We start from the raw sequence: 17,436 nt of genomic DNA, 5'->3' as shown, positions 1-17,436 counted from the left end.
GCAATATTTATTCCTTCGCAGATCTCTAATGGGGTTGAAAACTAGATAATCTCACAATTAAGCTTAAATTGTTAGGATTTAGGAAAATGTTTTAAGGTCTACTCAAGTTAAATAGAAAAGGATTTAAGTACAGAACTCTTGACTCACGAAGATAGTATAAATAATAGAGTACTTTCTCCAAAATTTCCAAATATAAGTGGACTAGACATTGTGGATGTAATTCTTACCTGATATTTTACAAAACTGTTAATACTGTATATAGTTTATTAATATATAAAAAGAAACTTTCATTAGACTAAGGGGGAAATGTAGAGAGAATCTCTTATAAACATTACCTGTCAATAAAAAAGCCAATGGCCAATGAGCTGAGGCAGGAAAACGGAGCTGGGGCACTGGCAGGAGGAGAGGGGATTCTGGGAAATAGTAAGAGATAAAAGAGAGATGTGGGTGGAGCTGAGAGAGACAAAACAGGAAATAGACCAAGAAGATGGAGGTAAACCAGCAGGAGATTCTCAGGAGATGCTAAGGGAGACAGGCCAGAGCTGATACTGAATGGTTTAAATGAGTTACATAAATCAGGAGCCAGTCAGGGAATGAGCCAGCGCTTATGGCTTAGGCGTTTAATAATAGCTAATTAGTCTCAGAGTCATTATTGATGGGAACTAAGGGAAGGGAAGAAAAAACAGATTTAAACATATTTTTTACACATGGCTACATATAAACAACCCCGAAAAAAAAAAGTCATTGCTACTTAATTAAATAAAAGGCTCTTAGGATTAGGGGGGAAAATCATTCTGTCTCTTCATCTCCCTGAGTTAGCACTGGTCTTTGGGCACTCCCTGAGTTAGCACCGGTCTTTGGGCACTCTCTTGTATTTAGTTTCTTATTATTATTAATTTTTATTTTTGAGACAGATTCTCACTTTGTAGCCCTGACCGACCTAGAACTCACCGTGTAGACCAGAATGGCCTTGAACTCACAAAGATCTGTTTGCCACTGCCTCTCAAGTGCTGGGATTAACTGTGTGTGCCACTGTGCAAGGCCAAGTACTCTACTTTTAAACTGTTTTGTCTCTTATGCTAACACTTGAGCATTTTGTCTTAAAGATGTGTTTCCTTACTAATTATTCCAGTCATCAGAACAGAGTTGTAAACTCCTTCAATAATTTATGCACTTTATACCTAGAATGAGGTTTTTATCTGCACTTCATTTTTTTCAGTCCTGATCTCTTACCAGGAAGCTTTCTGCTATAGTCTTGATGACTAGAGAAGGCTTTTGTTTGTAATGCCTCCTTCTGTACATGTCAAGAATGAGCCAGGGCTGTTAGCATACACTAGTAATCCCAGCTTTATACAAGATCTGTTCTCAGGGGAGGGGTGGGAGAAAAGACAGGGAAAAGGAGTGAAGTTGGTCCTCTTTAATTACTGATGGAGAATGCCCTCCTCAGTAAACAGTTCTCCCATGTCGTAAATGTAGTGCTGACGACTATCTCCACTGGGTGTAGTAGCCCTTGGAATAAATAGGTCTTTTCTATCTTTCCATGTGTACTGGGCCAGATGACAGTTTGATAAATACTCCACTAAACTGGAAAGAGGGTCAGGAACTACAGAAAAGCCAGCAACCTGCCAGGTTCACTTTGGGGTCCACTAGAAGGTTTCGATGTTCACACTCAGTCGGAGCTTTAAAGGCAGTGTGGTCCATACACCTCTCCTGTCATTCACTTGGCCATGTCCTAGATTCTGACTCAGCAAGTGGGATGAAAACAGTTCTGAAAGTGATCAGACTGAACACTGGTGACAGAATAGATAAGGATTTGAAGAATTTGAAACTCAGAAGTTAATAGAAAACTTACAGAAAGTCTTTGCACATTGAGATAAGGCTTTCATTTACAGTCTGTGAGCAGTATACAGTTTTGTGGTTGTCTTGGTTTGGCAGTATTTCATTTTCTCCAAATAACCGAGTAGAATGTGCTAATGTCAGTGTAAGTACCAAATCACCCCTAGCCTGTTTGCTAAAACCAACTGTGTGACCTTTTGCTGCTGTCTCCACTTCATTCTGAGGATATCTGTAGATGGGTGACTTCTGCCACTTTTCACACCATGTCAGGGGAGAGCATTGTGATATCATTGCAAGAGGAAAACCTACCTGGAACCAGTCTATTTTGTTCATCCTCAATTAATAGTAATGAATACTTAGCACCTGTGTGCTGAGCACAGGCTAAGCTTTTATATTAAGCTGGTCTCATCTTCCCAACAGTTTCATTGTGTAGATGAGGACATAGATACAGCATAGGTTAGCAACAGACCATGTCACACTGTGGTGTAGCACACATCAGCCTGGCTAGCTGGCTTCAGTGTAATGTGTGTAACCGCACTGACTGCCACCTTAGTAACAAAAGGTTAGCACTCATACTTACTACAGGAAGCATTTATGGGTCACTTCTGTGTGTTCAGTTCTGTATACCCGAGAAGCAGATTTTCTCCATGCCACCTTTACATGAGTCAATCTGCTCTCCTGCTGTCAGAATCACAGGTTTGGGTTCAGTTCCCCAAAACTCATATATATAATTTTGCTTTTCATCTAGCAATTGATTTGATAAACAACTTGCTTCAAGTGAAGATGAGAAAACGTTACAGTGTTGACAAATCTCTTAGTCATCCTTGGCTACAGGTAAAAAAAAAGTACCTGCATCCTACTCTCGTTTGTCTTTGCTGATGAAACCACTCTAGGAGCAGCAAGTTGAGCACCTGACTTGGGATAATCTAGGCCCTCAGTAGTCATTATCATGCTATGGCATGGGCTTCTGGACAAGGACTGCCTGTCACTCACGTCAGTGTCGATAGGCAGTTAAACACCCAGGAACAGAAACAATGAATTCATTAGCTTTTCATAACTACTTAGCTATTTGTGTATTTTTAAAAGTTAACATAGTATACTGTTCAGTATATTTTACTTTAAAATGTCCACTAAAAGTCTTTCTTTGTGTTTGGCCTGGATTCTCCATGAATTATTACGGACATTTGTTCCAAGACCAAAAGTCCACACTTGAGTGAGCAGAAGCTGTACAGCTATTCTGTAAGAAATCAAGGGCAGAGCTAACATTAAACAGCTCACCTGGGCTGTTCAGTGCGTTAGCCTGATAATAGACCTTAGATTTTAAGATTAATGTTGCCGATTTAAAATACTGCAGTTAGAACTTAGGAATGGGAGTTTTAAGTTGTGTAACTGAGGTTATAAACAAGAAGGGTCTGTGGGTATATTGTTTATTTTATGGCTCATAATCATTTTCTTTTCCTAGGACTATCAGACTTGGCTTGACCTCAGAGAATTTGAAACTCGAATTGGAGAACGTTACATTACACACGAAAGTGATGATGCTCGCTGGGAAATACACGCATACACGCACAATCTCGAATACCCAAAGCATTTCATTATGGCCCCTAACCCAGATGACATGGAGGAAGATCCTTAGTTAGCAGTGAGCTAACCTCAATAAGGAAGGATTTCATTTCAAGAACGGATACTTTGCTGCATGACTGTTGCTCTCTGCAGGCTATCACTGCAAGGCAGCAGCAGCATGAGGAAATAGAAGGACTTGGTGGCATCAATTCTGTAATTCATAACAAGTAGGTACATGAAGGGAAACTGAGTAATAAAATCAAAATGGAACTTTTATAAATTTTTATAGCATAAGCAATAACTGGTTCTGTAATTTTTCCTAATTCTTCACATTAGCACAATGTGAATTAGCAATTAATTTATCTCTCCTTTGCTGTCACTACATCATTTGTTTTAAAGGCCTATGACTGTCTAGTTATTGCTTACAAGGTTGATTACTCAACAGCTTTGCAGTTAGGCAGTAACCATGAGGCTAACAACATATGGTTTGCTGTAAGGACTTTTAGTATTTGTCCACTGTTGGAGGCATTGATTCCTCCTGGACCCCTATAAATAGAACTCTGTACTGCTGACTTTTGCTGTATGTATCTTTAAATATGGTCTGTATGACATAAAAATTGTCACCTTTTCCACGTTGTAGTAGTCACTAGGATAATTGAACAGTTGGTGTTACAAATGAATAGAAATCGCTGTCATCACTCTGCTCTGCTGGTGAACACGTATGTTCCCAGTTGACACCATCATGATACGCTATGACGACAGTCAGTCAGTGGGCAGAGTTCTGCATTTACTAATTTATCCTCACCTGGAGTTGAACAGTTTATAGACAAAATTGTATACTAAAGAAGAAAGCTAGTACAGGGTCAGTAAATGTCACTATACAACAAGCAGTATCCTTTCCTTCTTCCCTTAGCCTTTGGGGGGATTTACAAATATCTAGTGTTTTTAAATTAGCATTGTATTTTGAGCAGTTTGAAGGAGCGGTTGAAGTCAGACGTGAAAGTTCAGTTTATCAAGGTGGGACCTTATTACCAGTACAGCAGATGAAGGAAGAGTGAGAACGTCCTACCTGCAGCCCCGACAGCCAGCTGTTTCATAGGAGTTACTAATACAGGGTCAGTAGCCCTGGTTGGGCTGCTTTACACCAGGAGGGTTTGTTTTCCAGACACTGAAATGTTTGCAGAGTGGTTGAGCTAACAAATCTGCAATCCTCTAAAAAACTCAACAGTTCTGTGCCCTTCCGATTTCCACATTAGTGATGTCCCCATCTGTGCTTTACCTAAAGAGAAGGATCCAGGACCATCCTCTCATAAGAAATATAGTAGCTGCTTGTTTCTTACTCCTCACTAGTCACCAAAACAGGTTTTTCTTGTTTTTCCTTTTCTCTGCTAAGAACAAAAATTTGGAATCAGAAAACCTGTTTAAGCCTTAGTATCTTTATTCTGTAGATCTGTTGGGCTGAGCAGGTGACAGTTTGTCTGAGCACTTAGTTCTCAGTTTGTAGAGTGGACACCATAAATTCCTCCTTCTGCCTTCCTCCATGTTGCTGTGAAGATTGTGTGACCGCTTCTGACAATCTGGAATGCCAGGGTTGTCGCTTACCACTGGCTCTGAGATAACAAAGGAAAAGCTGTGTGTGAACAGACCAGAACTAAGTGCTGTCCCAGATGAGGAAGCAGCTGCAGGGATCTGTCTAAAATTAAAAATGTCCTTGAAGAAACAGAAACATTAGGGCCGCCTCTGTTGTAAATGTTCATGCTTTGAACTGTTGTCAGAATAGCCACATAGCTAAGCACACGGTTAGCTGTTCAAGTGCATTAAGTTTACGTATGGATTTAAACCCAGGCCTATATTCCAAGTCCCTTAACCGTCCCAGCCATTGACAATGTATTTCCAGAAGACTTCCCAAACTGTCTCTGTAGTTGTTTTCATACAGTAGTTGTGAAGAGTAATTTTAAGAAACTTCTAAGAATGGACTTTTCCATTTTTGCTAAATCTGCTTGACCAATATGTAGAAGATGGAGCTATTGAGTGTCACTAGCAGCCACTGTGGCTTTACTGTGTGAGGTGAAAACTAACTGGAGTGACTGCTGGTTTGCTTACTTCTATAAATCAGACTTTACAAGCCATGACATGAATTGCACTCTGTTTTTGTTGAAGCCCTGTGCTGTTTAACGAGAGACTGTAAAGGCACTGTCAGAGTCCGGAGTTGAGTAACCACTCCACTGTTTAACCTGAATTACTTTTTGTCTTTGTCTTAAAACCAAGCTGTGTTTGCATAAAAAGTAATTGTTTCTTAGAAACATGTGACAGTTTTCAAAGTAGTGTATAATGACACTGTTTAGTACATTTTATATATTTTGTTACATCCCACTTTTTGTAAATATTCTTAAAACTTGATAATAAAATGTATTTCTCTATTACCATACTTTCCTATGTGAAAACCTTAGACCATCTCTAGTACAGGGATCTCAAGAGAGTTTTATTTAGCTATAATATTTTCCCTGGGCCTGACTAATAGGACAGTTTTGAGAATTTTGACAAAAAACACATGAAACAGTGGCTATAGAGATAGAAAAGCAGAACAGAGCATGAAGAAGGGTATAGGGCTGGGGGAATGGGCTCAGAAGATACCGTACCTGCTGCACAAACAGAAGAGCTTCAGATTGGATCCTAAGCACCCATGGTGTGCCTGTAACCCCAAGTAAGACATTGCTGCAGAAGGGCCAGAGATGAAATCTTTGGTAAAATTAAAGAGGTATGAGTTCAGAGAAAGATGCTGTTTCAAAAACAAGGTTGGAGAGCAATGGAGGGGAAAAAAAAAAAAACACCAGCTGTAGATCTTCACATGTAAATGTAATGCCCTAAATGTGGTCACAGAGTACATACTAAAACCATAGGTGCTGCAGCTGAAATGTGCATAGACCATAACACACCAACTAAATACGGCCTCATTCCTTCTGTTCTTACAGACTAAGACACAGAATATTAACGCCATTCTCAGCTAAGCAGAAGCAGGAATAAATAAATCAGTGACATACCACTCCACCAATGACTTTACAATGCAGTGAAGCCATGGGGCTGAGACATGGCTAATACCATGCCTGTCTAAGCTCCTCATAGAATTGTGCTGCTGATAGTCACTTCCCAGGATTGCCCATTTACAGAAAAGTTCTACAGAGCAAGTTAATACAGAACTGAAATTGTGTACTTATCTGAAAATACAACAGAATGAACTCAGCTTAGGAAATCGTTCCTCCTGAATAGTTAACATTACTCTTAATTCCTATTCCAGTAAAGGTCAGATTTGCTGCAGTTTTTTTTTAAACTATAACTTTTACTTATTACTTCTTTAAAATGTTTATCAGTCTTTACTTTCATCCATGCACAGAAGTGTATGTGACCCTTCTGAATCCTGCTTCCAGAGTGGTGAACTGCGGCTTCTTCCCAGTCACTCTTCATCTGTGCACACCACAGAACAGAAAACTACATCTATACTGGCATATTCAGTTAATTATTTCCTTCAGCAAAAACAGGATCTTAACTCCAGAAACTCACATCTGACTTCTTCCACTTACCAAACCTAAGAGAGCCTTCTAACAGAATGCACTGCTTTTTACCCTTTGAGACTCCAGATCTGTGGACCTGGATCGCTGTAAATGGTCATTTATCTTATTTCCAGTTTCTAGCAAACCAATCAGTGCTCACATGTGTTTTTAAAAAATGAAATACAGTAAGTTGATTAAGAAAACAATTTCACAATAAACTACTTTACTGGATTGAAAACTATTATACCAAGAGTTAGTTATAACCTTTAACATTCTACCATTTTGATTGTATTTATATAAAACACTATTTTTATTGACTGAAAAGAGATATTAGTTTGAATACTTATGTAACCTTCAGTATGCAAAGTGAATTTCTTTTATTTTGATTTTTAAGGCCTACTGAGGAATAAAAAGTCCAAGCTGAAATATCACTGCCAAACAAGTTCATCAAACCCAGCTACAGAGGATGTGGGGGGTTCTGACTGGCAGGCATTCCTTTCTTGACCTCCCCCATGAAGTCTCTGATGAGGTAGCAAGGCAAAGAAGTTAAATCTTTCTCCCATCTTCTGAGGATTCATTAACATATCATACCCCTGAAGGAGCTGCTGCTTCATGGATGGCTCCCTTGCTTTATCCAAAAGAACCTGAAGGGAGAAAGGCCTTTAATGAAACAAACATCACCAGAAGAAAGAATGCCCCAGTGCAGCACTAATGATGTAATGATCAGTACAGCAGTTCCCCAGATGTGATCACAGCGGCCTATAACTGTAGAATGCTGTGTTCCGAACACAGGTGTACATCTGCATCTTTAGCAGATATCCCAGGTGATCTGCTCTGTAACAACAGTTACCTGTCCTTGGAAGAGGAGTTATAAATCCATACCCATGAACGTGCTTTTCTTGGGAGTCTCAGCCTCACATAGAAATTTGGCAAGCTGTACTACACCCAAGCTCTCGCTTGTGCAGAAACTACACGGGGGCCTGCTCGCTACAACAGCATTAAAGGCAGTAGAGCTCAATTTAAATAATTTTTTGAAATTAAGATATTCAGTGTTAGTGAGATAAACCATTACCTTCAGCCGGACATCAACGCCCATGTTTTTTAGAAATGTTCGTTGTTCCACTGGACCCAGAGAGGCTACTTTTCCTTGTGCCATTCTGCGAAGGTAACTGAAGTCCACATCAGCTGTCAGGTCTGCTGTTCCAGGAGCAACCAAAACATCGTGAAGCTGGTGTCCACAAAACCCCTTGAGGAAAAAGAATAGTTTTTACTGTTTTATTTAACATTATTGAGAGTACAGAAAGGATATCCTACTAATCCATTTGTTACATTGTCAGTGTTAAAAAGAAAAGTATGTCCTAAGTCTCTATGCAGTAACATCCTTTCTTCAAACAAAGTAACACATGGAAAACCCAGTAGAATATATGAGGTTGGAATGCCTAAGGACGTTACCTTTAACATACAGCCATTTAGCATTCCCATTAATGCTGTGGGCAAGTTCTGGCTATCAGAGCCCAGGCAGTTTAGTTAACAAAGCCTGAGAAGATGGCGTGTGCTCCACGCAGAGCTGCTCTACCATAATCCTAGAGGGAAGGCTAGAGAACAGTCTTCCAGTTCAGAATTCCTTTTTGGTTGGTTGGTTTTCATTTTTCAAGGCAGTTTCTCTGTGGAGCCCTAGCTATCCTAGAACTCACTCTGTAGACCAGATGACCTTGAACTCAGAGATCCATCTGCCTCTGCCTCCCAAGTGCTGGGACTAAAGGCGTGCACCACCACGCAGCAAAAATCCCTAACAGTAATAGAGTTAGAAAGAAAGAACCAATGATATAAAAAATGAGTAACAGCCTCTGGCTAAATGTATTTCAGTTAAAGACTATTCAGTAGTTACATAGTTAATCATATTTAAAGAACATTTCAAAAGAATGTTTAGGAAAGGTGAAAGAAAATATCAGAAAATATCTGGAAAGAAAAATATGGTAAAACAGTTTGCAGTAGCTAGGTTAAACATGCAAAGTAGCTTTTTTTTTTTTTTTTTTTTTTTTTTTTAATGAAGGCAGGGTTGAAACATTAATGTGAAGAGAATCTTTCCCAAAATTTATATTATTCCCATGCTTCCTAGGCTCAATGCATATCCAGGCTCTGAGCTAAGGATGACTGTAAGATCTGAAATTATGGGTAGCTGTAACAGCATGATTAACACTAATTTTTTTAAAGATGAATGCAACAAAGTTAAACACCATAAACGCTAAGCTAAGACAACTATTCAGTGAACGTCAGCTCTAACAAAGAGACGCTGATAAAGCATGCCCTGTGTGACACATAGACACATACTAAAGCATGCCCTGTGTGACACATACTCTGAAGGTGTCTGTCTTTGTTCCATCGTGACCATAATCTGCAATCAGGGCAGCACCTCCAGTTGATGCAATGCGCTGGGACAGTTCCTGGATGATAACTCCAGCATCCGGACATACTTCCACATGCTCCCTTCTTTCATCACGCTGGTGAGGGAAGAGTTAGACTCATGACATCACTCAGAAGAGCTGCTTCCTTAGGGTCTTCCACATTTCTACAGTGAACATTTCTTAGTTACAATGAATTCAACTCGAATATGGTCTAGCCAGTGTTTCACATGACACCCTTTTCAGTATACAGAACTTGGGTCTTTCAAGGTGGACTTTAACCTGTTTTTAAAACTGAAAACTTTAGGAAGTTCTTAATTAAGATCTCTGGGGTGGAAAAAAGAAAATAAATGGAAAGCTCAGATATTCCTGAGAAGCAAGTGCTATTTGGGGACATTTAAACATAGCCCTGGAGCTAAACGGATGGCTTGGCAGTTAAGAGCACTCTTCCAGAGAATTTCGGTTCCATTCCCAGCACTCATGTAACAGTTCACAACCATCTATAATTCCAGTGTCAAGGAACCATCACCCTCACACAAACATGCAGGTGAAACACCAATATATTAAATAAAAGCAATTTTTTTTAAAATTAAGTGCAGTCCCAAGATAGCTCTGGGAACCATTCCTTAAAAGCAAGAGAAAACAGCAGTTAATCTGTTCACAGTGTGGGGTCAAAGGTAGGTCTGGGTTCGAGTATAACCCAACAGCATGACAGTAATGAAAACACAGAACACAACATGCTGCTCAGTATCTCAGTGGCTACTGCAGTACACAGGCTTCACACAGGGAAGATTTCCTGTTAAGAAAATGATGGCATCATTCATCATCTGGGAACAGAGGAGGGCACTTGGCTGAATAAATGCTTACAAGCTCCATCTTCCTACATAACAAGATGACACATGAGAGAGAGCATAGCCCATGGGACTACCATGATGACTGCCACCACAAAGCACCTCACGTGCTGTGCTCCAGCTTCCCACTGGAAGAAGCTAAACTGGCAACTAGGAAAACAGACTGGACTATTCTGCAGTAATATAAGCTTAGAAGAAAAGCTCAAATTCATACTTGTATGAAGGCTTCTGCAGGGGTCGCACAAGGTGCCAAGACGAACCTCAGTTTGTCAGAAGTTTGTGGGTCAACATCAACAAACACCTCTCTCCATCCATGTGGTGTTTTCTAAAGAAAATAGATAAAAATAAGTATTCGCAAGCACTTAAACCATGATGTTCTGATGAAGGAATAACAAATAGAGCTAGAGGAGGAGCCAGCAGCACAGGGCTGCACAGAGACCAAGTCACACCCAGCATAAGCAAGCAGGCACTTCTGTGACAAATGACTACATTGTATGAGATTTACTCTTAGCCTCAGAAGTTGCCATGGATGCAGGCAATCCCTAAACCCAGATTCTCACAGAACAGATACAGGAAAATTCTAGTCTTGTACTGTAAGCACTTATCAGTGAACCCTCATGACACAGTCATTCCCATAGTGCATTCTCATGTTCTCACCCAAAACTAAGAATCCACAGCAATGTTTCCAGGAGAATAAGATCCTGGTTGATATTTCACTTCTCAATCATAGGCATGAGAATCCCACAGAATCCTAACTTGAGCAAGCAGTGGGTAAGCACCATGTTCACTAGTGCAGCTTTAAGGCCATTGATTAGTCATAAACACGACTTTCCCAACAATACCTGAAATTTATGCACAGGAAGAACATCAAAAAACTCATGTGCGAGATAAAAGCTGTATCCTGTTTAAAAGTACAAGAAAAACAATAATGATTTGGCATTTCAAAACAATTAACTATTGAACATTAACCATTTAAAAAAAAAGTGCCTGATTCTTCAGCACTGAAACCTGGGATGCTTCCATACCTCCATCTAGGCCAGTGGTTCTCAACCTTCCTAATGCTGAGACCCTTCAATACAGCTCCCCATGTTGTGACCCCAAACATAAAATTATTTCATTGCTACTTCATAACTTCAGTTTTGCTACTGTTATGAATTATAAATATCAGATTACAGAATATCAGATATGCAACCCCTATAAAAGGGTTGTTAAATCCCCAAAGAGGTCTCAACCCACAGGTTAAGAACCGCTGCTCTCAGAGTGAGTTCCAGGACAGCCAGGCTTACACAGAGAAACCCTGTCTCGAAAAACCAAAAAGAAAAGAAAAAAAAAAAAAAAAAAAAAAGAATCGCTGCTCTAAGGGAAGCTCACTGAACAGCATACAAACAGTTCCTCCTCGTTTTGCACATAATGGCCTGAGAACTGAAATACCATGATCAGCTAAAAGTCTTCTATTCATCACTAAATCCAAGAACAATGAGAATCAAATTTGTCATCTGAGAAAGAAGTGAACTTCAGGCCAGAAAATGCTTTGGTGTCTTACTGAGGATCTTGTCTCCACACTGTCAAAGACTTGTAGACTAGTAAAACCACCACACCTTGCTTGCCTTCGAGCAAGTACAGATTTTTCAAAAGATTAATGACTAAACCCATCTACGATCACTTTCTTCAACTGCTTCAGTACTATCTTAGATAAGAGAAATATACAGAGTACAGAGGAAATTTACATTTTGGGTTTCTATAAAATGATATGAAATCTCACTCCTTAATGTTAAGTGATCTTCTGTTGTCATGTTCTTTGGTAGAAAAAGACTAGTCCACTATTCTCTGCAGGTAAGGGACTTGGCAGTGGTAACTGTGAAACTGTAGTAAAAAGCTGGTCAGCTGTCCCAGCTGTGGAGAGTTCTGACCAATGTTCTGCCTTTAGACAATGTGAAGTTATACCTTTAGGAACATCTTTCAGGTCTCGGTACCAGGAGATTGGAATCCCAGACTTCGTGACACCTTTCATGTACACCAGGGATTCAGCATCTCTCTCCAAAGGGACCTTCTCTTCAGTCAGTGTCAGTGCTTGAATCTCACTTAACTTTTGGCTCACCTCTACAAGGTGTATTGAAATGTCACAGGTTTTTAACACGGACCCAAGCTGATTGAAAACCTAAAACAAAAAGAAGACTGTATCTTAATGACTGTTCTGTTGATGTGAATAGACTCAATGGCCAAGACAACTTAGAAAAAGAAAGCATTTAACTGGAGTTTCATTAGTTTCAAAAGGTGAGTCCATGGCCATTATGTCAAGGAGTATGGTAGCAGGCAGGCAGAGATGATGCTGGTGCAGTGGCTGAGAGCTTACATCTTCTCTACAAGCTGGAGGCAGAGAGTGGGAATGGACCTGGTGTAGGCTTCGGGAACCATTAGGCCCATCCCCAGTGATGTATCTCCTCTAACAAGGCCACTTCCTAATGTTTTCCAAAACAGTTTTACCAACCAGGGACCAAGCTTTCCAAGGTATGAGCCTATAGTGCCCAACCCACCACACACTGGCAAACACGGCGTGTCAAGTCGAAGGGATTTCTGACTGCTCACCACAACCGTTCAGTTGAATCACAACAAAGATCTACCCCTGACCCAGGTCATTCTCCAGTAACATGTGAGAACCACACCGATTAGAGTTCATAAGCATCATCTATATAAGAAAGAAACTACAATATGGCTTCCGAGTAACAATTTACTAATAAAAATAAAAAGATTTAGCATCCACACAATGTTTCAGATCAAGCACTCTAAAAAAGTCCAAGAAAATAAAATGTATACAGAGTTGGTTTAATAAACCCTGGGTGTCTATTAAAGAACTCTCTGGGGACATGATGAAACTGTATCCTCAGGAGCATATTAATTGGCACTGGTCACTTGATTGACCCTGGGATTAAAACATATTCAATTTTCCCTTCATATACAACAGTTTCTACTATAGGGAAAATACAGGAAGAAAGGAAATACACTTCTTAACAACCTTTGGCAACTCAGTGGCCCATTTGTCACTTGTTGCTTCATCTCTTCCTCTGCTTTTGGGAGATACAGACTAACCATCTGACCCTGATTTTTTTTTTGTTTTTTTTTTTTTTTTGGTTTTGAAATCATACTATATATGAAAAAAACTGCAACAGCAACCCCTTTCAAGAGGTTAAGAGCACTGACTGATCTGACTGAGGTCCTGAGTTCAATTCCCAGCAACCACATGGTAGCTCACAACCATCTGTAATGGGATCCAATGCTGTCTTCTGGTGTGTCTGAAGACAGTGACAGTGTACTCACATACATAAAATAAATAAATAAATCTTTTTTAAAAAGTAAAATAAAGTATCCATAATATTTGGGAGGCTGTTTGCTTTATAGCCCTCTTAGGAGTGGGATTAAAGGCATGTACTGCCACACCTAGCTAAGAAAATACTATTTAAAAACCTCATTAAAATGTTTCATATTCAAATGGCTGTCAATTTTAAAAATATATAAAATAGAGACTTGGAAACTTTATGAGTGAGTCTTTTTTTTTCTTTTTTAAAATATAATCAGGATTCTTATTTGTTGTTAAAAATTCTTCAATTCCTAATTTCAAGCAAAAAAAATCATTTATCAAAAAATTAAATCTATGATTCTTTTTTTACATTAAGTTGCCAAAAAACATACAAGTTACCTTCAAAAATACTGGTGAGTTTCAAAACAGCAAAAGCTTAAAGTTTAATAAATATTACTACATATCCCTTTAAAATATTTTTACAAAGTTCTAGGCAAAATGACAGGAAAGAACAATAAAAGAATACCCCCCACTAGGGTTCAGAGATGTTCAGTTGGTAGAGCCTGCTGGGCAGGCCTGAGGGCCTGAGTTTGTCCCTAGCTCCATGTCACAAAACAGACAGTCCTGGTGGTATGCACCTTTAATCCCAATCCTGGGAAAGCAGAGGCAGGAGAATGATGGAGCTTTCTGATGAACTCCAATTCAATGAGAGGTCCTGTCTCAAAGTGTAAGGTAAAAATCAATAGTAGAAGTTATCCAACATCAACATCTGGCCTCCACATTACTCTGACATTGGATTTTAGTTGACAAACATAAGAATTAGAAAGTAAGACTGAAAACCCAGAAGATTCATAAAATTTGCAAACTAGTTCAAAACCAGAAAGATTAACCTATGGGACTTAAGAGATGTTCTTTATTAATTACTTACCCTCAAAATATCTGCTGTGAGGGTACCCCGACCTGGACCAAGTTCCACCAGCTGGAATGCTGTACTTTTCCCAGAGGCTATCCATTCACTAACAAACCACACTCCTAGGAGCTATGACAAGAAAAAATATTAAAGCATTATACCATAAAACTCTACATAAATACATACTTTATACCAAAAGCAAAACATTTACAAATAATTCAATATAGGTTACTGGACATACACAGATACACAGAGGGAGACAGATACACAGGCACACACCCATGCACATCCGAATGCACTAGAACTTCACTGGGATTGTCAGGACAGGACATACGCTGCACAGAAAGCTTACTATCAGGGCTGAGCCCATGGCACAAATAAGCAATCACTGCTTATTTGTGACTCATGAGATAGAAAGCTACTAGAGTTTGGGGACAAAAGGACACAGAACACTTATGCCATCTCTTCTTCCTCATGATTTCCACTATTACACAGCCCTTAAATATAATTTACCTTCTCAAGCCTAGATTCCACTTCTGCTTATGTACTATTTCCTATTGTTAAGTCATCAAAGGCACTTTTAGGGAAGTAAATGAACCACAACTGTTTCTTACAGGGAGACCCCACTGTAACCTGGTTAAATCATAGCTGGCAGTGCTCTCTCTCTCTCTCTCTCTCTCTCTTCTCTGTCTCTGTCTCTGTCTCTGTCTCTGTCTCTGTCTCTCTTTCTCTCTTCCCCCTCCAGCCCATCACATTGTTCATGGTTTTCCTCTTCTCAAACCTTTTCTATCTTCCTTTGTCCTTCACATATCTCCACTTCTTTTTCTATAGTGAAATCTGAGTTTTTCAAACATTCTCTCAACCATTTCCTCTAAATTTTTTTTTTTTTTTTTTTTTTTTTTTTTTTTTTTTTGGTTTTTTTTCAAGACAGGGTTTCTCTGTGTAGTCCTGGCTGTCCTGGAACTCACTCTGTAGACCAGGCTGGCCTCAAACTCAGAAGTCTGCCTGCCTCTGCCTCCCAAGTGCTGGGATTAAAGGCGTGCGCCACCACCGCCCGGCTCCTCTAAAATTTTAAATATTTGATAAATCACACACAGAGAGAAAGAGAGAGACAGAAAGACACAGAGAGAGAGAGAAAGAGAGAGAGAAAGAGAGAGAGAGAGAGAGAGAGAGAGAGAGAGAGAGAGAACACTGTTGCAGATGAGCATAGCTTGGTCTGCTCTCAAGTATCTATAACATGCATTTCTTTTGTGGTCTACATGTTGGATATTACCTCCCCGAAGATTTGACTTATTTCAGGTGAAGTAATAAAGTCTCCTTTTTCTCCTAGCATATCATGATGCACATAATATCCCTGAGTAAGAGAGAAAATGGAAAGGATTAATTTTCAAATAGGGCTTTCAAAAGTACTCCTCCAAAATGTTACATAATACATACAGTGAAGTAACTGTTTACCAAGAAAGTTCTCTCTTCTGAAACAACCAAGAAAAGGACAGAGTCTTTGCCTAAATTTTACATAGTAGTAGTCACTTTGCAAAATTCATGGAAGAGCAATTACTCAAGTAGAAGGGCTGCAGACATGCGATGCTCATCCCTCTACTCCGTGCCCTCTCCCAGTCAGCACAGTAAGAGTCTCATCACCCTTACAGCCTCCTCTCCCCCGTTAGCCCTGCTGATGCTCTTCATTTTTTCTTGACCATCATGCAACTTAAATGTGGTTTGTGTGACAATCCACCCATGAGTTTGTGAGACAGAGAAAGAGAGCGCCATCCAACTATATACCAGTGACTTACACAATGTTCATGATGGATGTATCTCAATAAAAAGGTAGGTGTAAAACAACAGCCCTGCTTGTCTATACTTCCATGTTAATGCAAACTCTCACTTTCTTCCCATGTTAGTTCTCCCTGGGATCCATCCGTACCTGTTCAGTCTTTTCAAACAGCATCTTCACTGACTTCTCTCTCCAAAGACTTCCAACCCAAAGCTAAATCCAGTGCTTTTTTTTTAATATGACGATTATATTTCTTACAAGGTTTAATTATCTGAGAAGACTTTGTCTTATCTCCATATCCCAAGATTTACCATGATGCTTAGCCTTCAAGAAAGACTCAAAGCTTTCCTATAGCCAGGCAGGTGGCGATCACCTAGAATCCCAACACTCAGGAGGGTAAATAAGATGCCGCAAGTTCAAGATCAACCTTATGAAGATAGCGTTTTCCTTATGGCAAGGAAATGAACAACCTAGTTAGAAAATCATCATTCCTTTAACTCAGGAAATCCAAACTACACTCTGTCACCTAAACACCGCAGAAATTTGTCGTGACCTCTCTTTTGGCACTGCCCTTTAATGCAACCTGATCAGATGACAGATTAGACTACATTCCAAGGACTTCGGAAAAGGCTCATCCCTTGACAGCTCTGGAGACCTTCGGGCTTCTCTCTCTACACACACGTCGTGGTTCACGCTCCCCTATGTTTACCTTGGCTGGGTTGGTCAAAACCTCCTTCATGTACTCCGCCACAGTGATAGGACCTGTAGATTTTATTTTATACATAAGATGCCGCAGCATCGGAGTCACCCGGTTGCTTTCTGCCGGCTCATTCCCAGAGCTGAAGGATTTCCCTCTCCAAATACAGGGAGTGCCTGAAAAACACGATTAAGCTCCCCCGCATTAGAAATCTCCACTTCATTTACACGCGCAGCAAAAAGCCTAGAGCTTGCAAGGCTGCCTAGCTCATCACTAACTTCCCCGCAATGGCAGAACCCCATGGAGGCATGCACTGAACCCATGACTACAAGCCCCTCCACACAGGCAAGCCTCTCTGCCGACCGGCTTCCAGCTCCAGCCCCGGGAAGCAACTGAGGAACTAAGGAACCGCGCCACGCGGTTTCCATGGAAACAGGATTCTGCAAAAGGACTCTCACCCGCGCGGGCCACGCAGCGTCTCAATAAAGCATTCATTCCTCACACCGCGGGGTCAGGCTCCGCCCCGGAGGCGGAGTGGAACGGTATTTCCTAATTTGCCC

General features: G+C 40.2%; 2 protein-coding genes across 4 annotated transcripts in view; one reads left to right on the top strand and one right to left on the bottom strand.

Moving 5' to 3' along the window:
- Prkd3 (protein kinase D3) overlaps positions 1–5,822 on the top strand; it is a 73,409-nt gene extending 67,587 nt beyond the window's left edge. Inside the window, exons 18-19 of one of the 2 annotated variants that reach the window (XM_034513805.2) lie at positions 2,585–2,670; positions 3,299–5,822. In XM_034513805.2, coding sequence (XP_034369696.1) covers positions 2,585–2,670; positions 3,299–3,472 — 260 coding nt within the window. In that variant the 3' untranslated portion in view covers positions 3,473–5,822. The remainder of the gene's footprint in view (positions 1–2,584; positions 2,671–3,298) is intronic. The other variant, XM_076942299.1, reaches the window with a different exon arrangement.
- An 893-nt stretch (positions 5,823–6,715) lies between these two features.
- Positions 6,716–17,435, bottom strand: Ndufaf7 (NADH:ubiquinone oxidoreductase complex assembly factor 7). Of its 2 annotated transcripts, XM_034513804.2 has the most exons (10): positions 17,335–17,435; positions 16,889–17,052; positions 15,679–15,759; positions 14,424–14,534; positions 12,145–12,358; positions 11,043–11,101; positions 10,415–10,525; positions 9,305–9,448; positions 8,020–8,193; positions 6,716–7,591 (listed from the first exon to the last, which is right to left on the bottom strand). In XM_034513804.2, the coding sequence occupies exons 1-10, from the start codon at positions 17,369–17,371 to the stop codon at positions 7,376–7,378; spliced, it is 1,311 nt and encodes a 436-aa protein (XP_034369695.1). In that variant the 5' UTR covers positions 17,372–17,435; the 3' UTR covers positions 6,716–7,375. The 2 variants fall into 2 exon arrangements, with proteins under 2 accessions (XP_034369695.1, XP_076798415.1); XM_076942300.1 differs by lacking the exon at positions 15,679–15,759.
- Between the last annotated feature and the right edge of the window lies 1 nt (position 17,436).

Source organism: Arvicanthis niloticus, chromosome 11 (genome assembly GCF_011762505.2).
Source record: "Arvicanthis niloticus isolate mArvNil1 chromosome 11, mArvNil1.pat.X, whole genome shotgun sequence".
NCBI lineage: Eukaryota > Metazoa > Chordata > Mammalia > Rodentia > Muridae > Arvicanthis > Arvicanthis niloticus.
The sequence above is the reverse complement of the archived record's forward strand: the minus strand, read 5'-3'. Positions and strand labels throughout refer to the sequence as shown.

What these genes read in the sequence shown, in the direction of transcription:
- Ndufaf7 (XM_034513804.2), bottom strand. Translation starts at nt 17,371, where the DNA reads ATGAATGCTTTATTGAGACGCTGCGTGGCCCGCGCGG. An exon ending in TTCCTGTGCATAAATTTCAG is followed by an intron (nt 10,526 to 11,042) that starts GTATTGTTGGGA and finishes TATTTTCTTTAG; the next exon opens with AAAACACCACATGGATGGAG. An exon ending in GCGTTGATGTCCGGCTGAAG is followed by an intron (nt 7,592 to 8,019) that starts GTAATGGTTTAT and finishes TTCTCCCTTCAG; the next exon opens with GTTCTTTTGGATAAAGCAAG.